At 42.1% G+C, this 26036-nt stretch overlaps 2 protein-coding genes across 2 annotated transcripts in view; one reads left to right on the forward strand and one right to left on the reverse strand.

Moving 5' to 3' along the window:
* Window positions 1–3356, reverse strand: part of LOC138966029 (kelch-like ECH-associated protein 1) — a 52986-nt gene extending 49630 nt beyond the window's left edge. Inside the window, exon 1 of the mRNA XM_070338118.1 lies at window positions 3320–3356. The gene's annotated coding sequence lies outside the window, so the exon portion shown is untranslated. The remainder of the gene's footprint in view (window positions 1–3319) is intronic.
* A 178-nt stretch (window positions 3357–3534) lies between these two features.
* LOC138965971 (dystrophin-like) lies at window positions 3535–25414 on the forward strand. The gene is made up of 18 exons (XM_070338056.1): window positions 3535–3565; window positions 4578–4638; window positions 5646–5707; window positions 6177–6251; window positions 6717–6921; window positions 8065–8150; window positions 8495–8574; window positions 9409–9483; window positions 11355–11469; window positions 12037–12091; window positions 12448–12559; window positions 13894–14024; window positions 18664–18883; window positions 20524–20606; window positions 21106–21280; window positions 21873–22020; window positions 22500–23234; window positions 23587–25414. Exons 1-18 carry the CDS (start codon window positions 3535–3537, stop codon window positions 23703–23705), a joined length of 2568 nt encoding a protein of 855 aa, XP_070194157.1. The 3' UTR covers window positions 23706–25414.
* Window positions 25415–26036: the final 622 nt, after the last annotated feature.

A 26036-nucleotide genomic window follows, 5' to 3' on the forward strand; every position in this document is an offset into this window, starting at 1 on the left:
TCAGGGTAGCACTTCGTAAAACTAATCAAATATGTTATTGTAATTGTTTTTGTTTTGTCCTTGACTGTCTTTTCATCATTTTCATTTATTTTACTGGTTTGTTTGTTCGTTCATGGGCTGAAACTCCCACGGCTTTTACATGTATGACCGTTTTTACCCCGCCATTTAGGCAGCCATACGCCGCTTTCGGGGGAAGCATGCTGGGTATTTTCGTGTTTCTATAACCCACCTAACTCTGACATGGATTACAGGATCTTTTTCGTGCGCACTTGGTCTTGTGCTTGCGTGTACACACGGGGGTGTTCGGACACCGAGGAGAGTCTGCACACAAAGTTGACTCTGAGAAATAAATTTCTTGCCGACGAACTCACGCTGACAGTGGCCAACTGGATACAAATCCAGCACCCGCTGTCTTCATTTGCTTCATCATCCGAGCCTGTGGCTTTCTAGGCGCGGAGATGAATGTAAACAGGCTGTCAACAAACAGTATCATACTATCAATCTCATTGTGCTAGGCCATCATTTTTGTTTTTGTTTTATCTTGATCTGCTCTACGGGTGATATTCTGCTTCATCATCTGTCAGGTAATAAATAGGCAGGTGAAGATCTATACTCCACAATGTGCCTGTCATTGTTCCAGGTTTAGCTACTATTATAGTGCGCGTGGCAGTAGATTCAAAGTAAACTCTTTCCCTGTACCACTACCAGCCTGTACCACTACCAGCCTGTACCACTACCAGCAACAAGTTTACTCATTCACTTTATACAATAACTTTAGTGTTTGTCAATTGAGTTGTAAGAACTATAAATTAAGTAGAAGTGCAATGCCAAGGCACTGCATACCCCCAGCGAAGGACAAATCCGCTCTCTCTCTCTTTCACACACATGCACACACCCCAAGTCACACACGCACATACACACACACAAATATACACACAAACTCATGCACACGCACACACATTTCTCTCTCTCTCTCTCCCTCTCTCTCTCTCTTACACAGACAAACACACACACACACACACATGCACGCATGCATGTACTCACACACACATCTAAGTAACCACATTCTCTCTCTCTCTCTCTCTCTCTCTCTCTTACACACACACACACTGACACACACGAAAACAGACTCGCGCATGCGCACACACACACACACACAGAGGCTCACACACACAGTGACTCACGCAAATATCATACACACAAAACACACACTCATACGCACATAGACAGACGGACACACACACCTTTACAAACAAACACACACACACACACATTCATACACACAAACTCATGCACACACACATACACACACACTCTCTCTCTCTCTCAGACTCATGCACACACACACACACACACACACACACAAACAGTAACACTAACACATGTGCACAAAATGAACACACACCGCGCGAGAGAGAAAGACTACAGGGAGGCATGACGTCATGATGCCTTAATTGACTTCAAAGACTTTCGACCTTGACGTAATCTTCTTACGCGAGCTTTATCCATAGACTTGGAAACTACGGAATTTCTACCCGGCCAAAGCGGCCTTGGGTGGCTTTTGCTAAAAAAAATGGGGGCGCCTATAGCACCCACCGTATTTTAGTTCGTATGTTCCCAATTTTGGGTGAACTTCCATCTCCAACTGTAGCCCCTGATCGGGCACAACGAATCCTTTTTACATTTAGTCAAGTTTTGACTAAATGTTTTAACATAGAGGGAGAATCGAGACGAGGGTCGTGGTGTATGTGTGTGTGTGTGTGTGTGTCTGTGCGTGTGTGTATAGAGCAATTCAGACTAAACTACTGGACTGATCTTTATGAAATTTTACATGAGAGTTACTGGGTATGAAATCCCCGGGTGTTTTTTTCATTTTTTCGATAAATGTCTTTTATGACATCATATCCGGCTTTTTGTAAAAGTTGAGGCGGCACTGTCACACCTTCATTTTTCAATCAAATTGATTGAAATTTTGGCCAAGCAATCTTCGACGAAGGCCGGACTTTGGTATTGCATTTCAGCATGGAGGCTTAAAAATTAATTAATGACTTTGGTCATTAAAAATCTGAAAATTGTAATTAAAATTATTTTTTTATAAAACGATCCAAAATTACTTTTATTTTATTCTTCATCATGTTCTGATTCCAAAAGCATATAAATATGTTATATTCGGATTAAAAACAAGCTCTGAAAATTAAAAATATAAAAATTATGATCAAAATTAAATTTCCGAAATCATTTTAAAAACAATTTCATCTTATTCCTTGTTGGTTCCTGATTCCAAAAACATATAGATATGATATGTTTGGATTAAAAACACGCTCAGAAAGTTAAAACGAAGAGAGGTACAGTAAAGCGTGCTATGCAGCACAGCGCAACCGCTACCGCGCTGAACAGGCTCGTCACTTTCACTGCCTTTTGCACTAGCGGCGGACTATGGTCATTGTGAACAAATGCAGTGCGTTCAGTTTCATTCTGTGAGTTCCACAGCTTGACTAAATGTAGTAATTTCGCCTTACGCGACTTGTTTATCATGTATTATCGGTATGAAAATTTCTGAAGTCGATTACAGTATAGCGTTCGTGGGATACCTCCAGCTTCGCTGGGATAAAGTAATTCCATGACTCAGCCTTTTACACATTTTTCTCAATTCTTTTTCATTACATGTAACATTTTCTGATTTATATTTCACCAATGAATATTTTAAACTCTTAAAGTAATGCTTGTCATTGTCAAACATTTCTGTGAAGTTTGGTAGCAACCCTTCAACAAAATAAGGAGAAACAAAAATTATATGTAATTTACCAGTGCATTTCTTGGCACGGAGTGTGTCAAACCATAGATGTGTATAGCAAACGCCTTGGCAATGAAGGTGTTAATAATTAAAAGACATATATATATCATGTAATGTTTATAAACCAAAGCCAAAGGTAAAGATAACATCAAGTTGGCATCTGACACTGCACATACACTGTTTTACGGTTTGAGTTTATATCACACTATACCTTCCACATTTGAAGAAACAATCAAACTAAAATAAAGACTGCTTTGAAATTTCTCATCAAATCGGGAGAAATCACTGGGCATCAGATGGATCTGGGTAACAGCAAGTGAAAGTGACTTATTGAGTAGAGTCTAGAGAATGTACTGGTACGTTTCTACGGGGGTAAAACTGACGTCCTTCAAAAACACCACAGAAAGGAATCGGGACAAAGCATGTTGTTTATATGAAACCCAATGATATGCTGTAAATAATAATGTGATCAATTATATCAGTACTCTTCGTACTTCACGCTAAACAGTAAATGAGGTGACTTACCTTGAACCTCAAGACGCCATAGATTTGTCTCCTTTCGCTACGTTGTGCGCATGCGCATTTCGTACAGGAAGTAGAAAGTGGTGGCCGTTCCTGGCTCGATTTTCGAATGTCGAAAAAGGAAAACAACGCTGCAAGCAGCGTGAAAGTGATATAGTGATCTGCAGAAAAACACCATAAACGGAAGCGTTATTAACAGCTGGATTTCAAACGTCACTATGGCGCCAGCGCAAGCTGATGATAGCTATGGTATGGATAGATTTGGAAATCTGCCTTTTCATTCATTGTTTTCGCTCCACCATTCGCCTTTGGCGTCCGGATGCATGACTCGTTGTTATTGATTTTCTTCCTGTGCAGTAACTGTTCACGGCGCACAGGCTTCTTTTGTTTCCTAATTGAGGCTTGTGCTGCGCAAAACACCGATCACTGGTGTTGTATAGACTGTTGAGTAGGGAAAAAAGCCTGGGGGTGAAAACAGTGATTTGATTATACATGTGTTCCTCTCTCACAATCTGTCTCACTCTCAATATATATCAAGTATTTAAATTTCAGTTGCGCTTGATACAGACGGTTTGCAAAGCTGCCCATACTTGGCTGAGAAGATTGCCCCAAATATCAAGCTGACAAAGCGAATGCATGATACAATACACACTTGAAATTGAATATTTGCACACTATAAATAGTCCTAGTATATATATGTACTGATGCAGTCACACACAGCTGTATGTCACTTTTATCATTATGTACACAATATTATATATATGTATACAGTACTCACCAATACTTAAGTTAAGTACAACTACAAGTCTATATTGTAAGAATATTTTGAACCTAGATCAGAAATGCTTACCGATTGTTCTCATGAATCATTGAATGCCATAGCCTACATGATAGTTTTTTGATGCACATGGATAATTAATTAAATAATAATTAACTAATCTCAACACGTAATTTTCAAGCCCACAAATTAAGCTTCAAGAAGAAAAAGACAAAAGACGTTCAACTTGAGAGTATTTTTGTGTGTTCACTAGCCATGAGATTGAGAATGAGAGTAACTGCAATAACTAGCTGAGCAAGAGAAAAACAATGACAGTTTCTAGACTCACTGTATATTCTTACATCCAATTCCAAAGCACACATGGGAAAAAACACAATATATATATATATACATGTATAAATAATAATGTAGTACAATTGCTTATAAAAATATGTTTAAACTATGAAGAGTATGATGTCAAGATGTGTGTGTTTTCTTATTCAGATGCTATAGTGAAAGGATGGCAATGTCAGGAGACAGATCGTGGTGTGCCTTTCTACATCCAGTAAGTTGCTATGATATTATCTAATTTAATATCCAGAGACCAGTAGGAATGGAGATCTGTCCAACTTAAATCCTACATGCATGAATTACTTTTATTGTGGGCCCTGTGTATTTGACTTTTACATTCTCTTTTTTGCGCAAACCAATCAACAGTCAAGCATGCGTCCAGGCCTTAATCAGTTCATGACTTGTTGGTGTGATAGTGGGTGGCCGAGTGGTAACGCACTTGCGCTCGGAAGCAAGAGGTTGCGAGTTGGACCCTGGGTCAGGGCGTTAGCAATTTTCTCCCCCCTTTCCTAACCTAGGTGGTGGGTTCAAGTGCTAGTCTTTCGGATGAGACGAAAAACCGAGGTCCCTTCGTGTACACTACATTGGGGTGTGCACGTTAAAGATCCCACGATTGACAAAAGGGTCTTTCCTGGCAAAATTGTATAGGCATAGTGGAACCACCCATTTAAAGACTTCCTCCTCTTTAAGCTTAAGACCTTGCTTTTTCAGATATTCTGTTCATATATATATGGCCTCTCTGATGAGTCAAGCAGACCTGTTTACCCTTACTATTTTGGAGTAATTTATTACTATTTTTTTCAGATATTCTGTTCATATATAAATTACCTATATTTTAAGACTCCCTCCTTTTTCAATGTTTGAGACCTAATTTTGGAAGTCATTAAAGGGGGGGGGGGGGGGGGGTGCACTGTATTGCTCTTGGGTACAAAACCTCAAGAAGAAGACCCGTTTTCCCATGGACATTATCAGGCATGTCATTTCTGTGTGATAAAACATATATATAATTTATAAAGTTATAAAAGTAAAATTGTTTTCTGTTACATTGGTTAGATTGAAAATGGCATGCCAACTTATGTACGTAATATGTATTGCCTTATGCGGTAGATCTTTATATATTTAATTTGAGTTGTGATTTTGTGTAAGAGAGGAGATTCACAGAACATTTGGTAAATACAGTGCAGATATTATACACTGGTGGTAAAAAATCAATCCTTGCAGTAACTCCGATGGCGCAACTGACTGGGATCATCCCTACTACACCAAGGTCATGGAAGAGTTGGGTAAGTGTGGTCTCTATAATCATGTACACCTTTCTCAGATGATTGATTCAAACATTCACCAACACTGGCATGTGTGCATTCTGATTTGGAATAAGTGTTACTGTGTGTTTTTGCAAGGTGATGGGGGGGAAATCCTAGTTGTGGTGTCCTGACAGACCCTATTTTATGCTGCCAACCATATAACTTTTTCACAATTGTAAACATAGACAAGATAATCTTTAGGCTTGGTGCATACATGTCCGAGTGTTTGGGAATGGGCAACCCTTAACAAAGAAAGTTGCTTGCAAAAACTGCACACACACACACACACCAAAAAAAGATTAAACAGGTGGGGTGGGTATTTTTTTTCGGGGAGGGGAGGGGGGGGCAGGTTAGTGTAATTACAACTTTTTCGATGGGCTATTTCCTCTCAGTGACTCCTTTATGATTTGCTTGAGTACGTGAACATGTAAACACTTTTGTGTTGCAGATGCTTACCAGGATGTTCACTTTGCTGCTTACAGAACTGCTCTAAAGCTGCGACATTTGCAGAAGAAGTTTGGATGTAAGCCAAAGTGTTTTGTATACATGTCTGTGTGTGTGAGATTATGTGCATTGCAAACTTGCATTATATATTTTGTTGTTATTTTTATACCCTTCACTCTTAGTCTTACACATATCTAATTGTTTTGAAAAATTAGTTACAATTTAGGTACTTGATGTCAGCAAAATGATGAATGAAGTTCCGACGTTACAAGAAGTTAGTAGTACATTTAATGGTACAGTGGTACCTGTGATGAAAGTACATGTGCACCCTTGGGACCAGCAAAAAGTGCCCCTACATTGCAGGTGGCCTTTCATGACAGGTATATTTAGTAGATATTAAACAAAGGGACAACAGAAGGTGTCCTTTCAAGAGAGGTGTCCTCTCATTGGAGGGCCTAACATCACAGGTACCACTTGCTGTAAAGTTCATGTCCTTCCTCATGTCAATTTTGTTTTGATAAACCTTTTTCTGGTTCTTTTCCAGTGCATTTGTTGTCGCTGCAGTGCTTGCAATCCGTGATGCACGACCATGGTTTCCCGTCAGGCTGTACTGGCACCGTGGATAGTCAGGCGCTGCAGCTGATCTTGCTCGACATCTTTCACACGCCAGACTACCGCCACTTTGACACCTTCCGACAGGACGTGGCCTCTGAACTTTTGCATAATTATCTCATGAACCTGTTTGATTTGTAAGTGCTTATGTTGTATGTGGTAATTATTTGCCTGCTAGGTGTGTGGGGGGGGGGGGGGGGGCAAAAAGATAAACATGGCTGTCCTATAAAAGTCAGAGGTTCAAACAAACAAGAATTCCTTGTTTTAATTATGTTTCTTTAACATCTTTCTGTGTAAGTGAATCTTGTGCCCTGAGGCCATTTTTGCATGTATGAGAGTGACGTAAATGTCCCTATCCTATTATTAGTAAACAAATACCAGGATGTTTTCCTAATCTTGCCCGACAAACGAACAACTGATTTCGTTGAAGCTATCATTTGAATGGTCATCAAGAATGGATGTTTAATTGTGTGACATGGTTTGATTGATAATTTCCTGCTCTGGTTGTGTGACACCTTGATTGATAATTTCCTGCTCTGATTGTGTGACACCTTGATTGATAATTTCCTGCTCTGATTGTGTGACACCTTGATTGATAATTTCCTGCTCTGATTGTGTGACACCTTGATTGATAATTTCCTGCTCTGATTGTGTGACACCTTGATTGATAATTTCCTGCTCTGATTGTGTCACACCTTGATTGATAATTTCCTGCTCTGATTGTGTGACACCTTGATTGATAATTTCCTGCTCTGATTGTGTGACACCTTGCCTCGGCATGTATGTATATATGCACCATTGTTTTGACTTGTTTGCCCTCTACAGTGGAACCCCCCTTTTATTACGCACCCACCCCGCCCTCTTCTTTGGAGACCTTCACTCTGTCTGCTGGCTTTTCTTGAGGTCTTTGAAAAATGGTTGTGGTGTACCCAGACCTGTTGACTCATACCATTTTGTCGTATTCTGTACGCCAAGTTTCCAAGAATACGATAAATGCGCAAGTTGATGAAAAAGTATGACGATTTCCAGTGATATATATATTCTTACAGTTTTATCATCAGTGCGACAGACGTTGTACGGGAATTTTACTGCTAACAATTTACGTCGGTCACATGATTAACAAGCACTTCTACCTGGTAAGCAAATACACTCAATATTTTGAAAATACACTCAATATTTTTAAAATACACTCAATCTCTGTGGAAAATACACCAAGTGTTCCAATTAGGTAAACAGGTCTGTGTACCTGTAATAAGTTATTTGTGTGTGACTTGTACCAGGTCAAGGACAGGCACAGTGAGGGTGTTGAGTGTGAAGCTGGCACTGGCGGCCCTGTGCAACGGCAGCCTGTCTGAAAAGTACCATTGTAAGTATGCATTGAAAACATTGGCCTCTCCAAATCAAACTATGTCTAGCAATCTGACAACAGAAGAAAATGATTGGAGAAGAGGTACTCAAACATGGACGTTTTAAGTTTGGTTAAATTAAAACATTAAATTAATATTTTTTCTTTCCTTTGCTTGCTAAACTTCAAAAGAAAACATTGAAATTTGAATTAACAGTGTTGTTCTCAGACCTCGATCTTCGGCCAATGATGCACACTTTCTGATCTGATGCATTGTTCTGGCTCCTGTTGGGTTGACTGTTTGATAGTTTTGACATGTACGATGTCTGATAGACTTTGGTTTCACCATTTCTTTACCGTTTCAGATTTTTTCCAAGAAATTAAGAGCAGCCAAACATTCGTCAGTCGAGACGGCCTGTCTGCATTCATCGCAGATCTTGTTCAGGTGAGAGAAGATAGTTGTTTATTTGAATCTACCTGGTTGTGCATTGAAGCCCCCCTTTGAGAGCCACTGTTTGAGATCCTACTTTCACACTTTGTCTTCATTACCTCTGTAAATTTACCCCCATTTTTTTAAGACGTGATTTTCACAGATTTGTTGATGTTTTACAAGGGGTTCACTGTAGTGACAAATGTAACTAAAGCCAGCTTTTAGTAGCTTGCCAACCCCCCGCGGGTTAGGGGGAGTCCCATATTGGTTGGGACGAGAAAGAATTTACCCGATGCTCCCCAGCATGTCGTAAGAGGCGACTAACGGATTCTGTTTCTCCTTTTACCCTTGTTAAGTGTTTCTTGTATAGAATATAGTCAATTTTTGTAAAGATTTTAGTCAAGCAGTATGTAAGAAATGTTAAGTCCTCTGTACTGGAAACTTGCATTCTCCCAGTAAGGTAATATATTGTACTACGTTGCAAGCCCCTGGAGCAAATTTTTGATTAGTGCTTTTGTGAACAAGAAACAATTGACAAGTGGCTCTATCCCATCTCCCCCCTTCCCCCGTCGCGATATAACCTTCGTGGTTGAAAACGACGTAAAACACCAAATAAAGTAAAGTAAAGTAGCTTACCTTGCGACGCTGTAAACATTTCTTGTTCTGTTCTGGTTTTTGCTCCATTGAAAAGTAGTTGAACATGATTGTTTGCTAAATCATACCTGTGTTGGAGTATTGTGACGTGAGTGCTCAACTTAATACCTTTTGAAAAACAATCTCTGTGTTTGACACTGGATTTGGAAGTAAATGAAATGCTGTCCTGCATATCTCTTGCTGTCTTTATTGCAGATAGCTGACTTGCTGAGGGAGAGTGTGGCCTTTGGTAAAAACATTGCCGCTGCTGTTGACAGCTGTGTACAAGTGGTGAGCAAAACAATAACATTAACAAACAATAACATTAACAAACAACCACATTAACAAACAACAACGTTAACAAACACTTGATTGTCTATTGCAATGAATGCACGTAAAAGTAGAAAACTTTCTTCAGCGCGTCAAATCTGCCTGTCAATGATTTTAAAACACACATTTTGTGAAAGGATTATTAGGACATTCAGTGAGACTTAAGCACGTCAAACACATAAGTACTTATACTAATTACTATCAAGCAAAACTGTTGCCACTGCCACTGACTCAGCGTTCTACAACCTTATGTTAACATAACATGACAATATTAATTAAAGTCATTATCACAATCAGATTATTGCACTTTAGTTAACTTCTTATATCACATGGGTCTGTGTTGCATTGCAAAAAAAACAACGTACAGTGTAGTGGAAAAAGAGGGCGAGCGTCTGGCATGGTAAGAACAAGAGGCGAAGCCTTCACGGCTCACGTAAGAAATCGACAAACAGTAACACAAACTCAATCACTCCGTCACACATACACACACACAGTAAGCATAGGTGACACGGTGCAAGAGTGCGAGACACTAGATCTAGATCTGTCTGTCTGTAGCCTACTTACGGGGACACGACTGCCAGATGGACAGATCGACACTGCGCTTTCGACAGCGCTTCCTCGCGCAGACACTGGAAACACGCTGTGCAGATTAACCTCTAGGAAATCTCCTTTGGTGTCTTCCTTATCTATTTTTCTGGAGCTACGAAACCGAAATGTGAAATCGTCTTCTCCGAATCGGCGAACTGCAGCTCGGTGATAACTGTATCTATACCACAATCCTTCACGCGATCTGACCTAACCTTGACCCCTGACCTGGTCTACATACCACACACGACACAAACCAGTCACCTGTTTTTACCCCCCCAAAACCCCCCACCACCCGTTTTCTTTGGATACACACTTTAACTACATACGTGCCGACGAAATGTTGATCATTGCTTCAATACTTTGAAGCTGTTGCTTGAATAATAACCAGGTAAAATTAGTATTTCGGTGTTCAGTCAAATGTTAAAGTTTCTACCACAGACATACATACATACGCACGCACAGACAGACAAAAGTTAGCATCGCATAGGCTACACTTACGTGAGCCAAAAAACAACAACATGTATAGCCACTGACAGTGATGTGTACCTTGTATTGTAAGTGACAAAAAACAACAACATGTATAGCCACTGACAGTGATGTGTACCTTGTATTGTAAGTGACAAATTAATGCAGGAGAGGGAGTGAGACTGAGAGAGTTGAGTGTTCAATAAAAGGAGTATTTGACAGTATGAATGACGTGAACAGTAAAAGTAATGAACAGTCTGTGAGAGAGAGACTCTGTGTTTGTGTGTATGAATGACGTGAACAGTAAAAGTAATGAACAGTGTGTGAGAGAGAGACTCTGTGTTTGTGTGTATGAATGACGTGAACAGTAAAAGTAATGAACAGTGTGTGAGAGAGAGACTCTGTGTTTGTGTGTATGAATGGTTGGGGATGGAGAGGCCAGACTTATAAACTTGTCAACTGTAAATAATTTAATGCCCTTGCACAGTGTTTTAGACTGCACATCTAGGACAGATGTAGGCAATCAGCCTAGTGTCAGATTCGACTCTTGTTGCTGCTACCTTTCTACTGGGAGGAAGCGGCCCACATTTCCTAGCAATGCCAATGAAATAATAAAGTAATGAAAATGGAGAAAAAAATCTCAAAATGTTTACTCTTCTTCTAGCATGTGACATCACTTCCACAGGGCACATTTTGGAGATAGCCAGTATGCATTTTGGCTTTCAGAGAAAGTTCATAACTAGGATCATGTTGAAGAATGGTTCTTTGTTTGTGTGCAGGCTGGCACTCTGGGCGACGGGGTTCCAGAGAAAGGGTTCTACACCTGGCTGATGCGCGAACCGCAGACTCTCATCTGGCTGCCCACCTTACACCGCCTCATTGCCGCTCAAACAGGTAGGTCCTGAATTTTAAAAATAAAAAGTACAGCTGAAAATTTTGCTTTTGCATGAATTTTTTCAACATCATTGTAGATTTACGGAGTTGTGGGTGTTTCTGATGTGAATTGCACCAGTGATGAGTGTTTCTAAGTGTTGGCTAAAAGACCAGCTGCTTTACCTAAATCTGCTTGGGGGAAGAGTATGGCTGTCATGCTGAATGCATAGTATTTGTGTGTGTAATGATGAGTGCAACTGGAGTTCTTCGTATTTTTTTATCTTTTACGTGTTTGTCATATGTTGTTTGGTTGTTTAAGAGCAGATGAACCAGACTTTTCCATCCATTGACATTGTGTAATTGTATGGACAATAAATTATCTTATGTTGTATGTCTTATGTATACACTTACACAGGTAGGGCCTTGTTTAACGGTCAAGTGCCCTCAAGATTGAGTACAATTTGAAGTTGTTTTGTTTGAAGATAAAGCATCTTATGCCTAAAGAAACAAGGTTAATCTTCATGCAAAGCCTACTGTAAGTGTTGTAAATGTTTATGTATTGACAATGTGTGCTCTTTTTCTTTGCAGTGAAACATGATTGCAAGTGCAGCATCTGCAAAGCAACACCAATGGTTGGGTTTAGGTAAGGTGTTGTTGATAAATAGAAATTGAAAGTTGTCAACATTTTCCATTTTTGACCATTCTCTATTATTTGCCATTTTCATCCAGAGAAATCGGGAAAAAATAACAGAAGGCAAAGAAAAACAAAGTTGAGAAAATGCTGTCAAGGCTATTTATAGAACTGATCTCTTTTAATAAATAGTTTTGAAACATCTGCATGAAAAACAAAACATCACTGCATAGTACTGCAGTGCATGTACTCTTGGACATAGTCATCTCTGTCCAATGATGGTAGCGGTATGTGGAATTTGCTTTGTGCTTTTCTTTCAGTTTCAGGATTTCTTCACTTCATGTTATTTTTGATTGGATGTGTGTCAGGTACAAGTGCCTGCAATGCTTCAAGTTCAACATGTGTCAGGACTGTTTCTTCCACGGCCGTGTGGCCAAGAATCATCAGCTGAAACACCCCATCCAGGAGTACTGCTTGCCTGTAAGTCGCAAAGATGGAGGCATTTGTCAGCCTGTACACAACTTTTGCGATCAACAGTTTACTGTCACTACTTTGGTTATCGTTACTGATCTGACGACTCTTTCAAGTGGGAATTGTTGGGATATATAGACAAATCTTGGACTTAACTCGGTCTGGATTTGGATTGTCGGGGGGAAAGAGTTGCGCCCCTTCAAAATGATGAGGTAAACATGGGGCCACTGGTCAGTGGAGGTAAATGATCATCACGGCAGTAAATAGTGAGCTCCCATTAACATATTTTCGAAAGAAAAAAACGGCATATTTGGGGAGGGGGGAGGAGAGACTCTGCGTAACATTTCTTCTTCTTGTCGATCACAATCTGCGTAAAGCCCGTCCTTAATTGGACGGAGTGGACTACGCGTAGCTCACTTCGCCAAGCTACTGGAACTAGACTACGCGTAGCTCACTTCGCCAAGCTACTGGAACTAGACTACGTCGAAGCTTCGACGAAGTCCAAGGGAAGGCACTATGGCGGAGAAGAGAGTTATCTTTTCATGTCTTGGCGTCTCAAATCTTATTAGCCAGAAAGCGCATGCGCGTAGTCTCGACCAGCGCGTGGTGTGCTTCTTTCTGAGTACTTTACGTCACAAATTGTACTTTACGTACTTGATGATGACGTAAGTTAATTGTAACACATAGTTATGTGTTCTATTTTGTTTACCGAGCACGGCCTGGACCAAACGGCGTGAGCGCTGGGATTTCGAGTTTCATTCAACATGTCAATGCATCGCAGTATGAAATAATACAGGTAGGAGGTTAGTTCTTGTACTTCGGGTCAACCAAAGTCGATAAATTCATTCTTCACTACAGTATTGAGTCTGATTTCGTCGTCCATCTTGAATCAAAAAGCACTCTTCTTACAAAAAAACTAACTTCGTTGCGAGCTACGGCGAAGCTTCGAATGTCAAAACTTACGAAGCGATGTAGTGGACGAAGTACTTTGCCGTAGCTGCGAGTTTTGGGTATAAAGACTTGGCGAAGCTTCGTGTAGTCGACTACAGGCTCAATTAAGGACGGGCTTAACATTGGAGCTCATTATTCACTGTCACTCCATGATTGCTTCCAACAACTGATCAAAACTTGTTTGCCTCAGCCAGTAAAAACTTTGACAGAGTTATTTCTAAATACTGTTTGCTAAAAGAGATTAAAGGCACTGACATGCCTAGATGATTTGGTTTATTCCGAGAGTCTTAAAATGGGGGTAAAATTACAGAGGGTATGAACAAAAAGTCTGAGAAAACAGAGTCTTAAAAGGGAGGGGTGTGAAAAGTTCCACTGTATAACTCTTCCATCAGGTGACGGCCAGAGATGAAACCAAAGTGTTCCTGAAAGTTGTGCGCAACAAGATCAGTGGACGTAACCGCCGCCCTGGCAAAGTGGCCTTCCTCCCTGTGGACAACACAGCAGACAAAGGCTTGACTGAATGGTATGTTGACTGAATGGTATGTTGACTGAATGGTATGTTGACTGAATGGTATGTTGACTGAATGGTATGTTGACTGAATGGTATGTTGACTGAATGGTATGTTGACTGAATGGTATGTTGACTGAATAGTATGTTGACTGAATGGTATGTTGACTGAATGGTATGTTGACTGAATGGTATGTCTTGCTTTCTCTGTGTCTTCTTTTTTTATATTTAGTCAAGTTTTGACTAAATATTTTAACATCGAGGGGGAATCGAAACGAGGGTCGTGGTGTATGTGCGTGTGTGTGTGTCTGTCTGTGTGTGTGTGTGTGTAGAGCGATTCAGACTAAACTACTGGACCGATCTTTATGAAATTTGACATGAGAGTTCCTGGGTATGAAATCCCCGAACGTTTTTTTCATTTTTTTGATAAATGTCTTTGATGACGTCATATCCGGCTTTTCGTGAAAGTTGAGGCGGCACTGTCACGCCCTCATTTTTCAACCAAATTGGTTGAAATTTTGGTCAAGTAATCTTCGACAAAGCCCGGACTTCGGTATTGCATTTCAGCTTGGTGGCTTAAAAATTAATTAATGACTTTGGTCATTAAAAATCTGAAAATTGTAAAAAAAAATAAAAATGTATAAAACGATCCAAATTTACGTTTATCTTATTTTCCATCATTTGCTGATTCCAAAAACATATAAATATCATATATTCGGATTAAAAACAAGCTCTGAAAATTAAATATATAAAAATTATTATCAAAATTAAGTTGTTGAAATCAATTTAAAAACACTTTCATCTTATTCCTTGTCGGTTCCTGATTCCAAAAACATATAGATATGATATGTTTGGATTAAAAACACGCTCAGAAAGTTAAAACAAAGAGAGGTACAGAAAAGCGTGCTATCCTTCTTAGCGCAACTACTACCCCGCTCTTCTTGTCAATGTCACTGCCTTTGCCATGAGCGGTGGACTGACGATGCTACGAGTATACGGTCTTGCTGAAAAATGGCATTGCGTCCAGTTTCATTCTGTGTCTGTGAGTTCGACAGCTACTTGACTAAATATTGTATTTTCGCCTTACGCGACTTGTTTTCTTCTTAACTACATTATGTAGGATAAACAGAATACTACATGGCTTGCTGTGTCATGTCAGATTTACACTCATTGCTGTTTCGAATATTAAAAAGCTCCGTTTCGCTCGCATTTTAATAATAAAAAAATAAAAACTCGTGTAAATCTGATATGACACAGCAAGCCCTATAGTCTTCTGTATGACACAGCTAGCCCTATAGTCTTCTGTATGACACAGCAAGCCCTATAGTCTTCTGTATGACACAGCAAGCCCTATAGTCTTCTGTATGACACAGCAAGCCCTATAGTCTTCTGTATGACACAGCAAGCCCTATAGTCTTCTGTATGACACAGCAAGCCCGATAGTCTTCTGTATGTCACAGCAAGCCCTATAGTCTTCTGTATGACACAGCAAGCCCTATAGTCTTCTGTATGACACAGCAAGCCCTATAGTCTTCTGTATGACACAGCAAGCCCTATAGTCTTCTGTATGACACAGCAAGCCCTATAGTCTTCTGTATGACACAGCAAGCCCTATAGTCTTCTGTATGACACAGCAAGCCCTATAGTCTTCTGTATGACACAGCAAGCCCTATAGTCTTCTGTATGACACAGCAAGCCCTATAGTCTTCTGTATGACACAGCAAGCCCTATAGTCTTTTGTATGACATAGCAAGCCCTATAGTCTTCTGTATGACACGGCAAGCCCTATAGTCTTCTGTATGACACAGCAAGCCCTATAGTCTTCTGTATGACGCAGCAAGCCCTATAGTCTTCTGTATGACACAGCAAGCCCGATAGTCTTCTGTATGACACAGCAAGCCCTATAGTCTTCTATATGACACAGCAAGCCCTATAGTCTTCTGTATGACACAGCAAGCCCTATAGTCTTCTGTATGACACAGCAAGCCCTATAGTCTTCTGTATGACGCAGCAAGCCCTATAGTCTTCTGTATGACACAGCAAGCCCTATAGTCTTCTGTATGACACAGCAAGCCCTATAGTCTTCTGTATGACACAGCAAGCCCTATAGTCTTCTGTATGACACAGCTAGCCCTATAGTCTTCTGTATGACACAGCAAGCCCTATAGTCTTCTGTATGACACAGCAAGCCCTATAGTCTTCTGTATGACGCAGCTAGCCCTATAGTCTTCTGTATGACACAGCAAGCCCTATAGTCTTCTGTATGACACAGCTAGCCCTATAGTCTTCTGTATGACGCAGCTAGCCCTATAGTCTTCTGTATGACACAGCAAGCCCTATAGTCTTCTGTATGACACAGCTAGCCCTATAGTCTTCTGTATGACGCAGCTAGCCCTATAGTCTTCTGTATGACACAGCAAGCCCTATAGTCTTCTGTATGACGCAGCAAGCCCTATAGTCTTCTGTATGACACAGCAAGCCCTATAGTCTTCTGTATGACACAGCTAGCCCTATAGTCTTCTGTATGACGCAGCTAGCCCTATAGTCTTCTGTATGACACAGCAAGCCCTATAGTCTTCTGTATGACACAGCTAGCCCTATAGTCTTCTGTATGACACAGCTAGCCCTATAGTCTTCTGTATGACACAGCAAGCCCTATAGTCTTCTGTATGACACAGCAAGCCCTATAGTCTTCTGTATGACACAGCAAGCCCTATAGTCTTCTGTATGACACGGCAAGCCCTATAGTCTTCTGTATGACACAGCAAGCCCTATAGTCTTCTGTATGACACAGCAAGCCCTATAGTCTTCTGTATGACGCAGCAAGCCCTATAGTCTTCTGTATGACACAGCAAGCCCTATAGTCTTCTGTATGACACAGCAAGCCCTATAGGCTTCTGTATGACACAGCAAGCCCTATAGGCTTCTGTATGACACAGCAAGCCCTATAGGCTTCTGTATGACACAGCAAGCCCTATAGTCTTCTGTATGCCACAGCAAGCCCTATAGTCTTCTGTATGACACAGCAAGCCCTATAGTCTTCTGTATGACACAGCAAGCCCGATAGTCTTCTGTATGACACAGCAAGCCCGATAGTCTTCTGTATGACACAGCAAGCCCGATAGTCTTCTGTATGACACAGCAAGCCCTATAGTCTTCTGTATGACACAGCAAGCCCTATAGTCTTCTGTATGACACAGCAAGCCCTATAGTCTTCTGTATGACACAGCAAGCCCTATAGTCTTCTGTATGACACAGCAAGCCCTATAGTCTTCTGTATGACACAGCAAGCCCTATAGTCTTCTGTATGACGCAGCAAGCCCTATAGTCTTCTGTATGACACAGCAAGCCCTATAGTCTTCTGTATGACACAGCAAGCCCTATAGTCTTCTGTATGACACAGCAAGCCCTATAGTCTTCTGTATGACACAGCAAGCCCTATAGTCTTCTGTATGACGCAGCAAGCCCTATAGTCTTCTGTATGTCACAGCAAGCCCTATAGTCTTCTGTATGTCACAGCAAGCCCTATAGTCTTCTGTATGACGCAGCAAGCCCTATAGTCTTCTGTATGACACAGCAAGCCCTATAGTCTTCTGTATGACACAGCAAGCCCTATAGTCTTGTGTATGACACAGCAAGCCCTATAGTCTTCTGTATGACACAGCAAGCCCTATAGTCTTCTGTATGACACAGCAAGCCCTATAGTCTTCTGTATGACACAGCAAGCCCTATAGTCTTCTGTATGACACAGCAAGCCCTATAGTCTTCTGTATGACACAGCAAGCCCTATAGTCTTCTGTATGACGCAGCAAGCCCTATAGTCTTCTGTATGACGCAGCAAGCCCTATAGTCTTCTGTATGACACAGCAAGCCCTATAGTCTTCTGTATGACACAGCAAGCCCTATAGTCTTCTGTATGACACAGCAAGCCCTATAGTCTTCTGTATGACACAGCAAGCCCTATAGTCTTCTGTATGACACAGCAAGCCCTATAGTCTTCTGTATGACACAGCAAGCCCTATAGTCTTCTGTATGTCTTTCATTTCTCTTTCTTCTCGTTGCTCTCCTTAGTTTAGGTGTCCAGGAATCGGAGAAAGTTTTGTTTTGACAGAGAGGGAGCTCTTGAAGAAAGGTACAATGACAGTCTTGATGAATGTGAGACAAAGGAGGTCTGAACAGAGAGAAGGTGCAACGTACTTACAATGCAAAACAACAACCACACAAGCTTTAACTGAACATTGTTAAGTCTTTCCTACATGGAAATGTGCTTTGGCAGAGTATACTTAAAAAGCAACAAGTAGTCACCTCAGCCTTTACTTTACATTGCCTGTCTTTTCTACAGGGAGATGCGTTCCACCCCAGCCTTTACTTTACATTGCCTGTCTTTTCTACGGGGAGATGCGCTCCACCCCAGCCTTTACTTTACATTGCCTGTCTTTTCTACAAGGAGATGCGCTCCACCCCAGCCTTTACTTTACATTGCCTGTCTTTTCTACAGGGAGATGCGCTCCACCCCAGCCTTTACTTTACATTGCCTGTCTTTTCTACAGGGAGATGCGTTCCACCCCAGCCTTTACTTTACATTGCCTGTCTTTTCTACAGGGAGATGCGTTCCACCCCAGCCTTTACTTTACATTGCCTGTCTTTTCTACAGGGAGATGCGCTCCACCCCAGCCCCACCATCACCCCCTTCCGCCAGCAGAGAGGAGGATGTGGGCTTGGGATCAGCTGATGGAGAGGTGGCATCGGACGACAGCGGTCACAGTTCTGACCAGGGAGGGGAGGGGGCCAGTCAGAGGAGTCAGACCCTCCCCTCCCCCTCCCATGGCTCCATGTACGACAACAGTAACTCTCCTGCTAGGTACCTTGAAGAGGTGAGTGGTGCACAGCTGTCAACTGTTATGCTTTCAGCGTAGCACGCTACGTTTAAGGACAAATTGCTACGCTGTTACGCCAAGCTTAGAATTGCCACTCTCGAACAAATTATCATAAGCATGTTCTTTCTTGTGAGTTCTGGTACACATTTGTGATTCTCACTCCATGTAGCAGTCAGAATTTGTGTCATACAACATTGTCCACACTGAAAAGTTTGGCTTTGCCAAATCACACTTCTGGAGGGTTTGTTGATTCGTATTTACGGTAGTTCCTTGGCTAGATCCTTTGAGAAAAAATGATTTGGCTGTGTTGCCTTTCTAGCTAGTTGCAGTTGCTAACTCTCATGCTTGAAGCCCTGTTGATGTCAGAGATGAGTGCTTAAAGAAGGATGAGATAAAAGCAAGATTTTGGTGAGAAAGTAAAGAGCTGAGAGGAGGAATAATGTGACCTAGTGTAGGGGAGACAGGGGCTAGTCCGCCTACTTGTATGCTTTTGGTCGCATAACTGGCGAGTTTGATGAACTAGAAGACTGATTTTTTATTTTACATCAAGACAAATGTGTAGCTGATATCAATGTGCAGACAGTTTTTATGTGCGCATGAACATTTGTTGTACAAACTGCTTTAAGTAGACCTACCCTAACGTAGGCGAACTTGCCCCAAGTCGGGGTAAGTCCACCTACAGGGTGGGGCAAGTCCGCCGCTCTCATCCCATAGTAGGTACAAGACTAGTAGTGGGCAAGCGTTAGTGGGAACGCTTTTTTAATTCCCTTCAATATTTAGGTTCAAAAATACCAATGACAAAATACGAAAGAATGTAACACAAAATTACGTTAGGGGAGACCGGGGCTAGTCCGCCTACTTTTATGCTTTTGGTAGCATAACTGGCGAGTTTGATGAACTAGAAGACTGATTTTTTTATTTTACATCAAGACAAATGTGTAGCTGATATCAATGTGCAGACAGTTTTTATGTGCGCATGAACATTGTTGTACATACTGCTCACGGCGAACATGCCCCATGACAAATAGGCGGACTTGCCCCTGCACGGGCAGGCAACTCTAGTGCCAGATAACGAGCACAACATGGGAAGGAAGAAGCAAAACTTTCGTCAGAACTCGACCTTAATTAACGCACTTTCACTCGACACCAAGACTAAGTATTTGTTCTCAGAGGTAATGCATCAAAACCTAAGTCAACTCCTATGCATTCATGTTACAAAAATGAAGAAAAACACTTTTTGTGATCTGTACTCACGATATATGGGCGCGCAACCTCTGAACTTCTGCAGGATATGGCGGGAAGAAGGGACACCACTCCCACATGGTGTGAATGACTAAAAGGTGGCAAACGTAAGAATAAACAGACAAAGACGGATGTGCCCCGGGGGCGGACTAGCCCCGGTCTCCCTTATGGGAAATGTGTATTGCTTTTTGCTAGGACAAGACTTGAGGCAAAAACGGGGATTTGTTTGTGGGAAAAGAAGCTTGATGTAATCACATTTATTGTAAATTGATGAGCATTATTTTGTTTGACATGGATGTTGTTAAAAACAGTCAAAGGTAACAACAACAACAGCAAAAACTGACAAGTACACAGAATATAACTGGATAGTAATGTAATATACATGTCTGTGACAGCGCCAGCCAAAGAAAGCCCAGAGCTTGCTGCAAGACAGACACAGTCTCATCCACCTGGTGCACAGACTACGACGAGAAAACAGGTCAGTGCTGTCATGGTAACCATCTTTGGTAAACAGGTAAATATCGCCACATAGACTGTGTTAAAATAGCAAGTCATTGTTGCTTGTACAATAATGACAATGCACTTTTTTTTTTAATTCCCTTTTATGATAATCATTGTCTCTAAAAAAAGGGGAAAAAAGTCCTTGTTGCTTGTACAATAATGACCCTGCAAAATAAAATACAAAATGTTTCAGTTATATAAAGATCATTGTCTCTAAATCACTAATCAGCATTGCAATCATGATTCCAACAAGGGCATGTCAATTCTGCCATAACTTGCAGACATATAAAGCAGTTGCTGTTGTAGTTTTGTAACGAAGATTCAGGCCAGTTTTGCCATGTCGGCAACAAAGAATGCATGACAGCAAAAGGGATATCCTGTGGTCAATAACCTGGACCCAAATGAAAGACCATAAGAATTTCTTATTGTTGAAACAATCCGCTACAAATCAAGTCTTCCAGTTCTTTTCGCTTTAGGTTGTTGCGTCAACAGCTGCGAGGAAGATCATGTAGTCTTGAGAGCGACAGAGAGATGTGGCGATCTTGCGCCACGGCAGAGGTGATATCGGAAGGCAGTCTGGAATCACAGTCTGTAAGCCCTGACGTCAGCGGTCATGGCAGTCCCGATATGACCCATCCCACCTTTGATAAGGTTTGTGTTCTGTTGTATTCTGAAAGTGAAAGAAAACCTTATCGCTTGTGTGTAGTTAGATAGCACTTGACATTTTTTGTCAAATGGGGAATTCAAGTCACCAGGAACATTATTTGGCATGTGACCAGCAATTGCAAAGTCATATTATGAGCCAGTGTGGCATGGTGTATGTGATTCGGGTTTCTTGTGTTGTTGTTTTTTGCAGTCCGGTCTTCAAAATGGCTGTTGCTTTCTTTACCAGCTCATGTAGGTAGCTGTGCGATATTTTATGTTTCGTACATGATAAGTTTGCTGTACCCTTTTCCCTTTACGTGCCTGTCAGTGTCAGAAAAGTGGCTGCCTGTCACTTGTTAAGTAGTCATTTCTTTGTAGCTTTGATATTGGCTTTTAAAATTGTGGCAATGGAAAAGTTTTCTGAATATTTCATTGATCTTCTTCTTTTGTGTTCATGGGCAGCAACTCCCACATACACTCGTGTTTTGCCTGAGAGGGTTTTTACACTTATGACTGTTCCCCCCGACCATGTAGGCACCCTCACTCCACTTTGGGGGCAATGTTATTGATGAAAAGTGACTATTACTGCCCTCAACAGAGTGGAACAGAGCTGTCCAGGACCATCAGCCCGATTGGAGAGATGACCAACACCACCGCTGACCACCAAGCCTACACCAGCGACTTCTTCAACTCCATCCTGGGCACTACTACCACCACCACCGCTGTTGCAGATGTCACTGCACCAGGTACAGTGGAACCCTCCTGTTTAAGACCGTAAACAATCGGAGAAAATAAGGTCTTAACAAGGAGGGGTCTTAAAATAGGGGTAAATCTGAAGAGGTTATGATACAGACAATGTGAAAAGTCAAGGTCTTAAAAAGGGGGAGGTCTTAGATTGTGGGTCTTAAAAGGGGGTTCCCCTGTACTGACTGTTTCACTCTTTGTCTGTTGGCTGCATTTTAAACAGTTTATACATATATTATTGTTATGTTGGAAGGTACTGTCAATGTTATCTGTTATGAGAGACAGTAGCAGAAGAAGTAAGAAAGCCTTGGACATTGTTGTGCAGAATTGGGCTTCACATACCTGTTGTACCAGTCCAAGCTAAATACATACAAGGTGGATATAAACACACACCAATTGATGAGATGTTAGACTGGCCCACTCCTCTCAAGTCCCTAATTTATGTGAAAGATTTCTTATCAGGTGTGTTTACTTTCTACAGGCGCAGGCATGAAGTCGACAAGTGAAGTGTTTGCGTCCACGCCAGCCGTTTCCACAGCGTCTGTCCTGAAGTCCGGCCAGCACAAACCTCCTCGACTCCTGGCGGAGATCAACAGTAAGAACACAGTGTCCATCAGCTACATCCACCCAGAGAGAAGCATTATGATGGCACAGTCAGAAACACCCACCGCCACCAAAGTCCAGCACAAAGTTCAAGTCCATGCGGGATCCCCACCAAGCCAAACAGAAGCAGAGGATACTTTGGATTGGGCAGAGGGATCTAGACTGGGATCTGTGGGAGATAACAAGGTTGCTGTCAGCACACCACCACCACTCAGACATAATGTCAGCGTGGATGAGATCTGGGCAGACGACACGCCCTGTACGATTCGCAAGAAAATCTCCAAACCTACTCGCTTGAACAGCGGGCGAAAAAGCGTCAATTTCTCGTTTGACACGCCGGAAACTCCAGACATGAAGTGCAGGCGTAAGTCCACAGGGTCTTTGAAGGATGCCGACACGTTTGAAGTGTCAGGCGTGGAAACCCTGGACACACCTGAGACTTTGAAACGTCACTCTTCGATGAACAGGCTGGGCTTTCAGACACCCGGTGCAGACAAAAGTCTCTTTGCTGTGTCCAGAGGGGACTCCGTTTTGAAATCGCCGGAGCGGCAAGAGATTGATGAAATGATCCAGTGGATTGATGATGCCTTTCCTCCTGATCTCTCATACTCAGGTTAGCTTTTGTTGTCTTTGTTTGGGCGGGGGGCAGGTGTTGGTTGCAGGTATGACTCACTAAAAAGGCAGTTGTGTGGTTGCTTGCCATGAGTGCCTTCCTGTAAGTCTCTGTGTTAGTGTCGCTTTGCTGTATCTCTTCTTGTCATATTGTGCACAACTTTTTGTGTGGAGAGTTTAAGAGTGTTTTGCATAGAATCAGACATCACACATATTCTTTCTTCTGTCAGGCTTTGTTACCAACAGTTATAACTTTGCTAATGTTTCCTAGAAAAGGGGCACAGTTCTCTACAAATTTTCGGAGAATATTTTTGCGTTGATGCTGAAGACTTGTTGTGTCTTTCTGTTGACAGCTCTGTCGCTGTGCCCAGATGAGTCCACAACACAGAAGCGCATGTTGCAGGCAGCGGAAGGCATTGGACAGGCCATGGCAGACCTGGTGCAAGCCACAGCAGACAACTGTTACATGTAAACATGGCAGACCATGGCAAATGTGGTATACGCCGGATGAATGGAATCCACATTTATTTTTGTTATTTAGGAGAAATGTACAGGTCAACCTGTCTATAACGACCACGCAAGGGACCGACCATACGGTTGTAGCTATTGAAAGCAAATAGAAGAAAACCTGTTCGGGATCCTTTGGAGTTGTCATTGTGGGCAGGTGGTCGCTTTCGACAGGTTTTCGTAAGGGCAGGTTCAACTGTACTACTTTTCCTCGCCTGTTTGTTCATGCAAGGAATGTTGTGCTGGTAGAGTTTCTGTACCAATTTCTATCAATGCTCGAATTGTGTTACGTTATGAATGAACAAGAATGGGGTTGACTCTGCACGGACAGGGTTGAATCTTTTCTTTTGTAGATGGATCAGAGCATTGTTGACTCTTTTCTTTTGTGAATCAAGCAGAACAGGGTTGACTTTTCACCTGTGACTGAGCCAAGATGGGTTTTGCTTTTTTCTTCTGTGAACATAGGCCGTGAAAAGTATTTACTCGCCTAACACGCTTGAGATTTACTGGCCGATGTGAATGCGTGATATATTGTGTAAAAAATTCCATCTCACACGGCATATTGTAAACGCCATGAGCCTCCCCTCTGGGAGGGTATGTGCGTAGATATACTCACTAATTAAATTAACATGTCAGACCGGTTCTCTCTTTCTTTCTATAAATGAGCCAGAAGAAAGTTTGACTCTTTCTGTTGCCTGATATTTATTGATGTGTCTATAGAACTAATGCATAATATTTGAATCCTTCGCAATGTTTCCTGCTTGTACATCCATTGGTTGTTTGTAAATATCACAAACTGAACACAGTTTTGCCGGAGAGACTTATGGGTGATTTTACAATGATTGTGTTGCTTCTAAATAACACCCCAAAAAACAAGGAATGGATGTAAAAGATGCCCAAACTTGTTGGATTTGAAAACCGAGGAAAGGAGTTCACTACAAATGTGAGATTTGAAAGATAGAGTCCAGGGATGAGTGTTTTGGGGTATCATGTTTTCTTCTTCTGCATTTGTGGGCTGTGACTCCCATTCATGAGTAAGCTTTAATGCATATGGCCATTCCCCCCGCCCCCCCTCCATTAGGCAGTCATACTCCGATTTTGGGGGGATGTATACTGGGAATGTGTATGTTTCTCTGAGTGAGTCTAACCCACTGAACTCTGATGCTGATTACAGGATCTTTTCCAATTCCATGCTTACTTGTTCTTGTGCATGACACGCATGGGGATAAGGCACTAGCAGGTCTGTACATAAGTTGACCTGGGAGATAGACGGGCGCAGTGGCGTGGTGGTAAGACGTCGGCCTCCTAATCAGGAGGTCGTGAGTTCAAATCCCGGTCGCTGCCGCCTGGTGGGTTAAAAGTGGAGATTTTTCCGATCTCCCAGGTCAACATATGTGCAGACCTGCTAGTGACTTAACCCCCTTCGTGTGTACACGCAAGCACAAGACCAAGTGCGCACGGAAAAGATCCTGTAATCCATGTCAGAGTTCGGTGGGTTATAGAAACACAAAAATACCCAGCATGCCTCCCCCGAAATCGGCGTATGCTGCCTGAATGGCGGGGTAAAAACGGTCATACACGTAAAAATCCACTTGTGCTAAAAACATGAGTGAACGTGGGAGTTTAAGCCCATGAACAAAGAAGAAGAAGAAGAAGACCTCACCTCACCTCACCTACGCCTGTGACCCCGTCTGGGGTATAGGCCGCCAATCAGCTCCCTCCATGCATCTCTGTTTTGGGCGAGTCTTTCCAGCATTCCCCACGTCTTTCCCATGTGCTTTGCGTCTGCGTCCAAATCTCGGCGCCATGTGTTCCTGGGTCGCCCTCTCTTTCTCTTGCCTTGAGGGTTCCACGTGAGGGCTTGCCTTGTGATGTTTGAAGCAGGTTTGCGAAGGGTGTGGCCTATCCACCGCCAGCGTCTCTGTAGGATGTCCTCCTCGACGGGCTGCTGTCTGGTTCTCAGCCACAGGTCTTCGTTGCTGATTTTTTCTGGCCAGCGAATCTTGAGGATCTTCCTGAGGCAGGTATTGATGAAGACCTGGATTTTCTTCATGGTGGTGACGGTGGTTCTCCAGGTCTCGGCTCCGTATAGTAGGATCGGCTTCACGATGGTATTGAAAACCCTGATCTTTGTAGTGATACTGACTTCGCTGGATCCCCAGATCTTCTTCAGCTGATGGAATGCTGCTCTGGCCTTGCCGATGCGGGTTTTGACGTCTGCGTCCGTTCCTCCCTGCTTGTCCAAGATGCTGCCGAGATAGGTGAAGCTGTCCACCTCTTCCAGCGCACTGCCTTC

This window comes from Littorina saxatilis, linkage group LG5, assembly GCF_037325665.1.
Source record: "Littorina saxatilis isolate snail1 linkage group LG5, US_GU_Lsax_2.0, whole genome shotgun sequence".
Lineage (NCBI taxonomy): Eukaryota > Metazoa > Mollusca > Gastropoda > Littorinimorpha > Littorinidae > Littorina > Littorina saxatilis.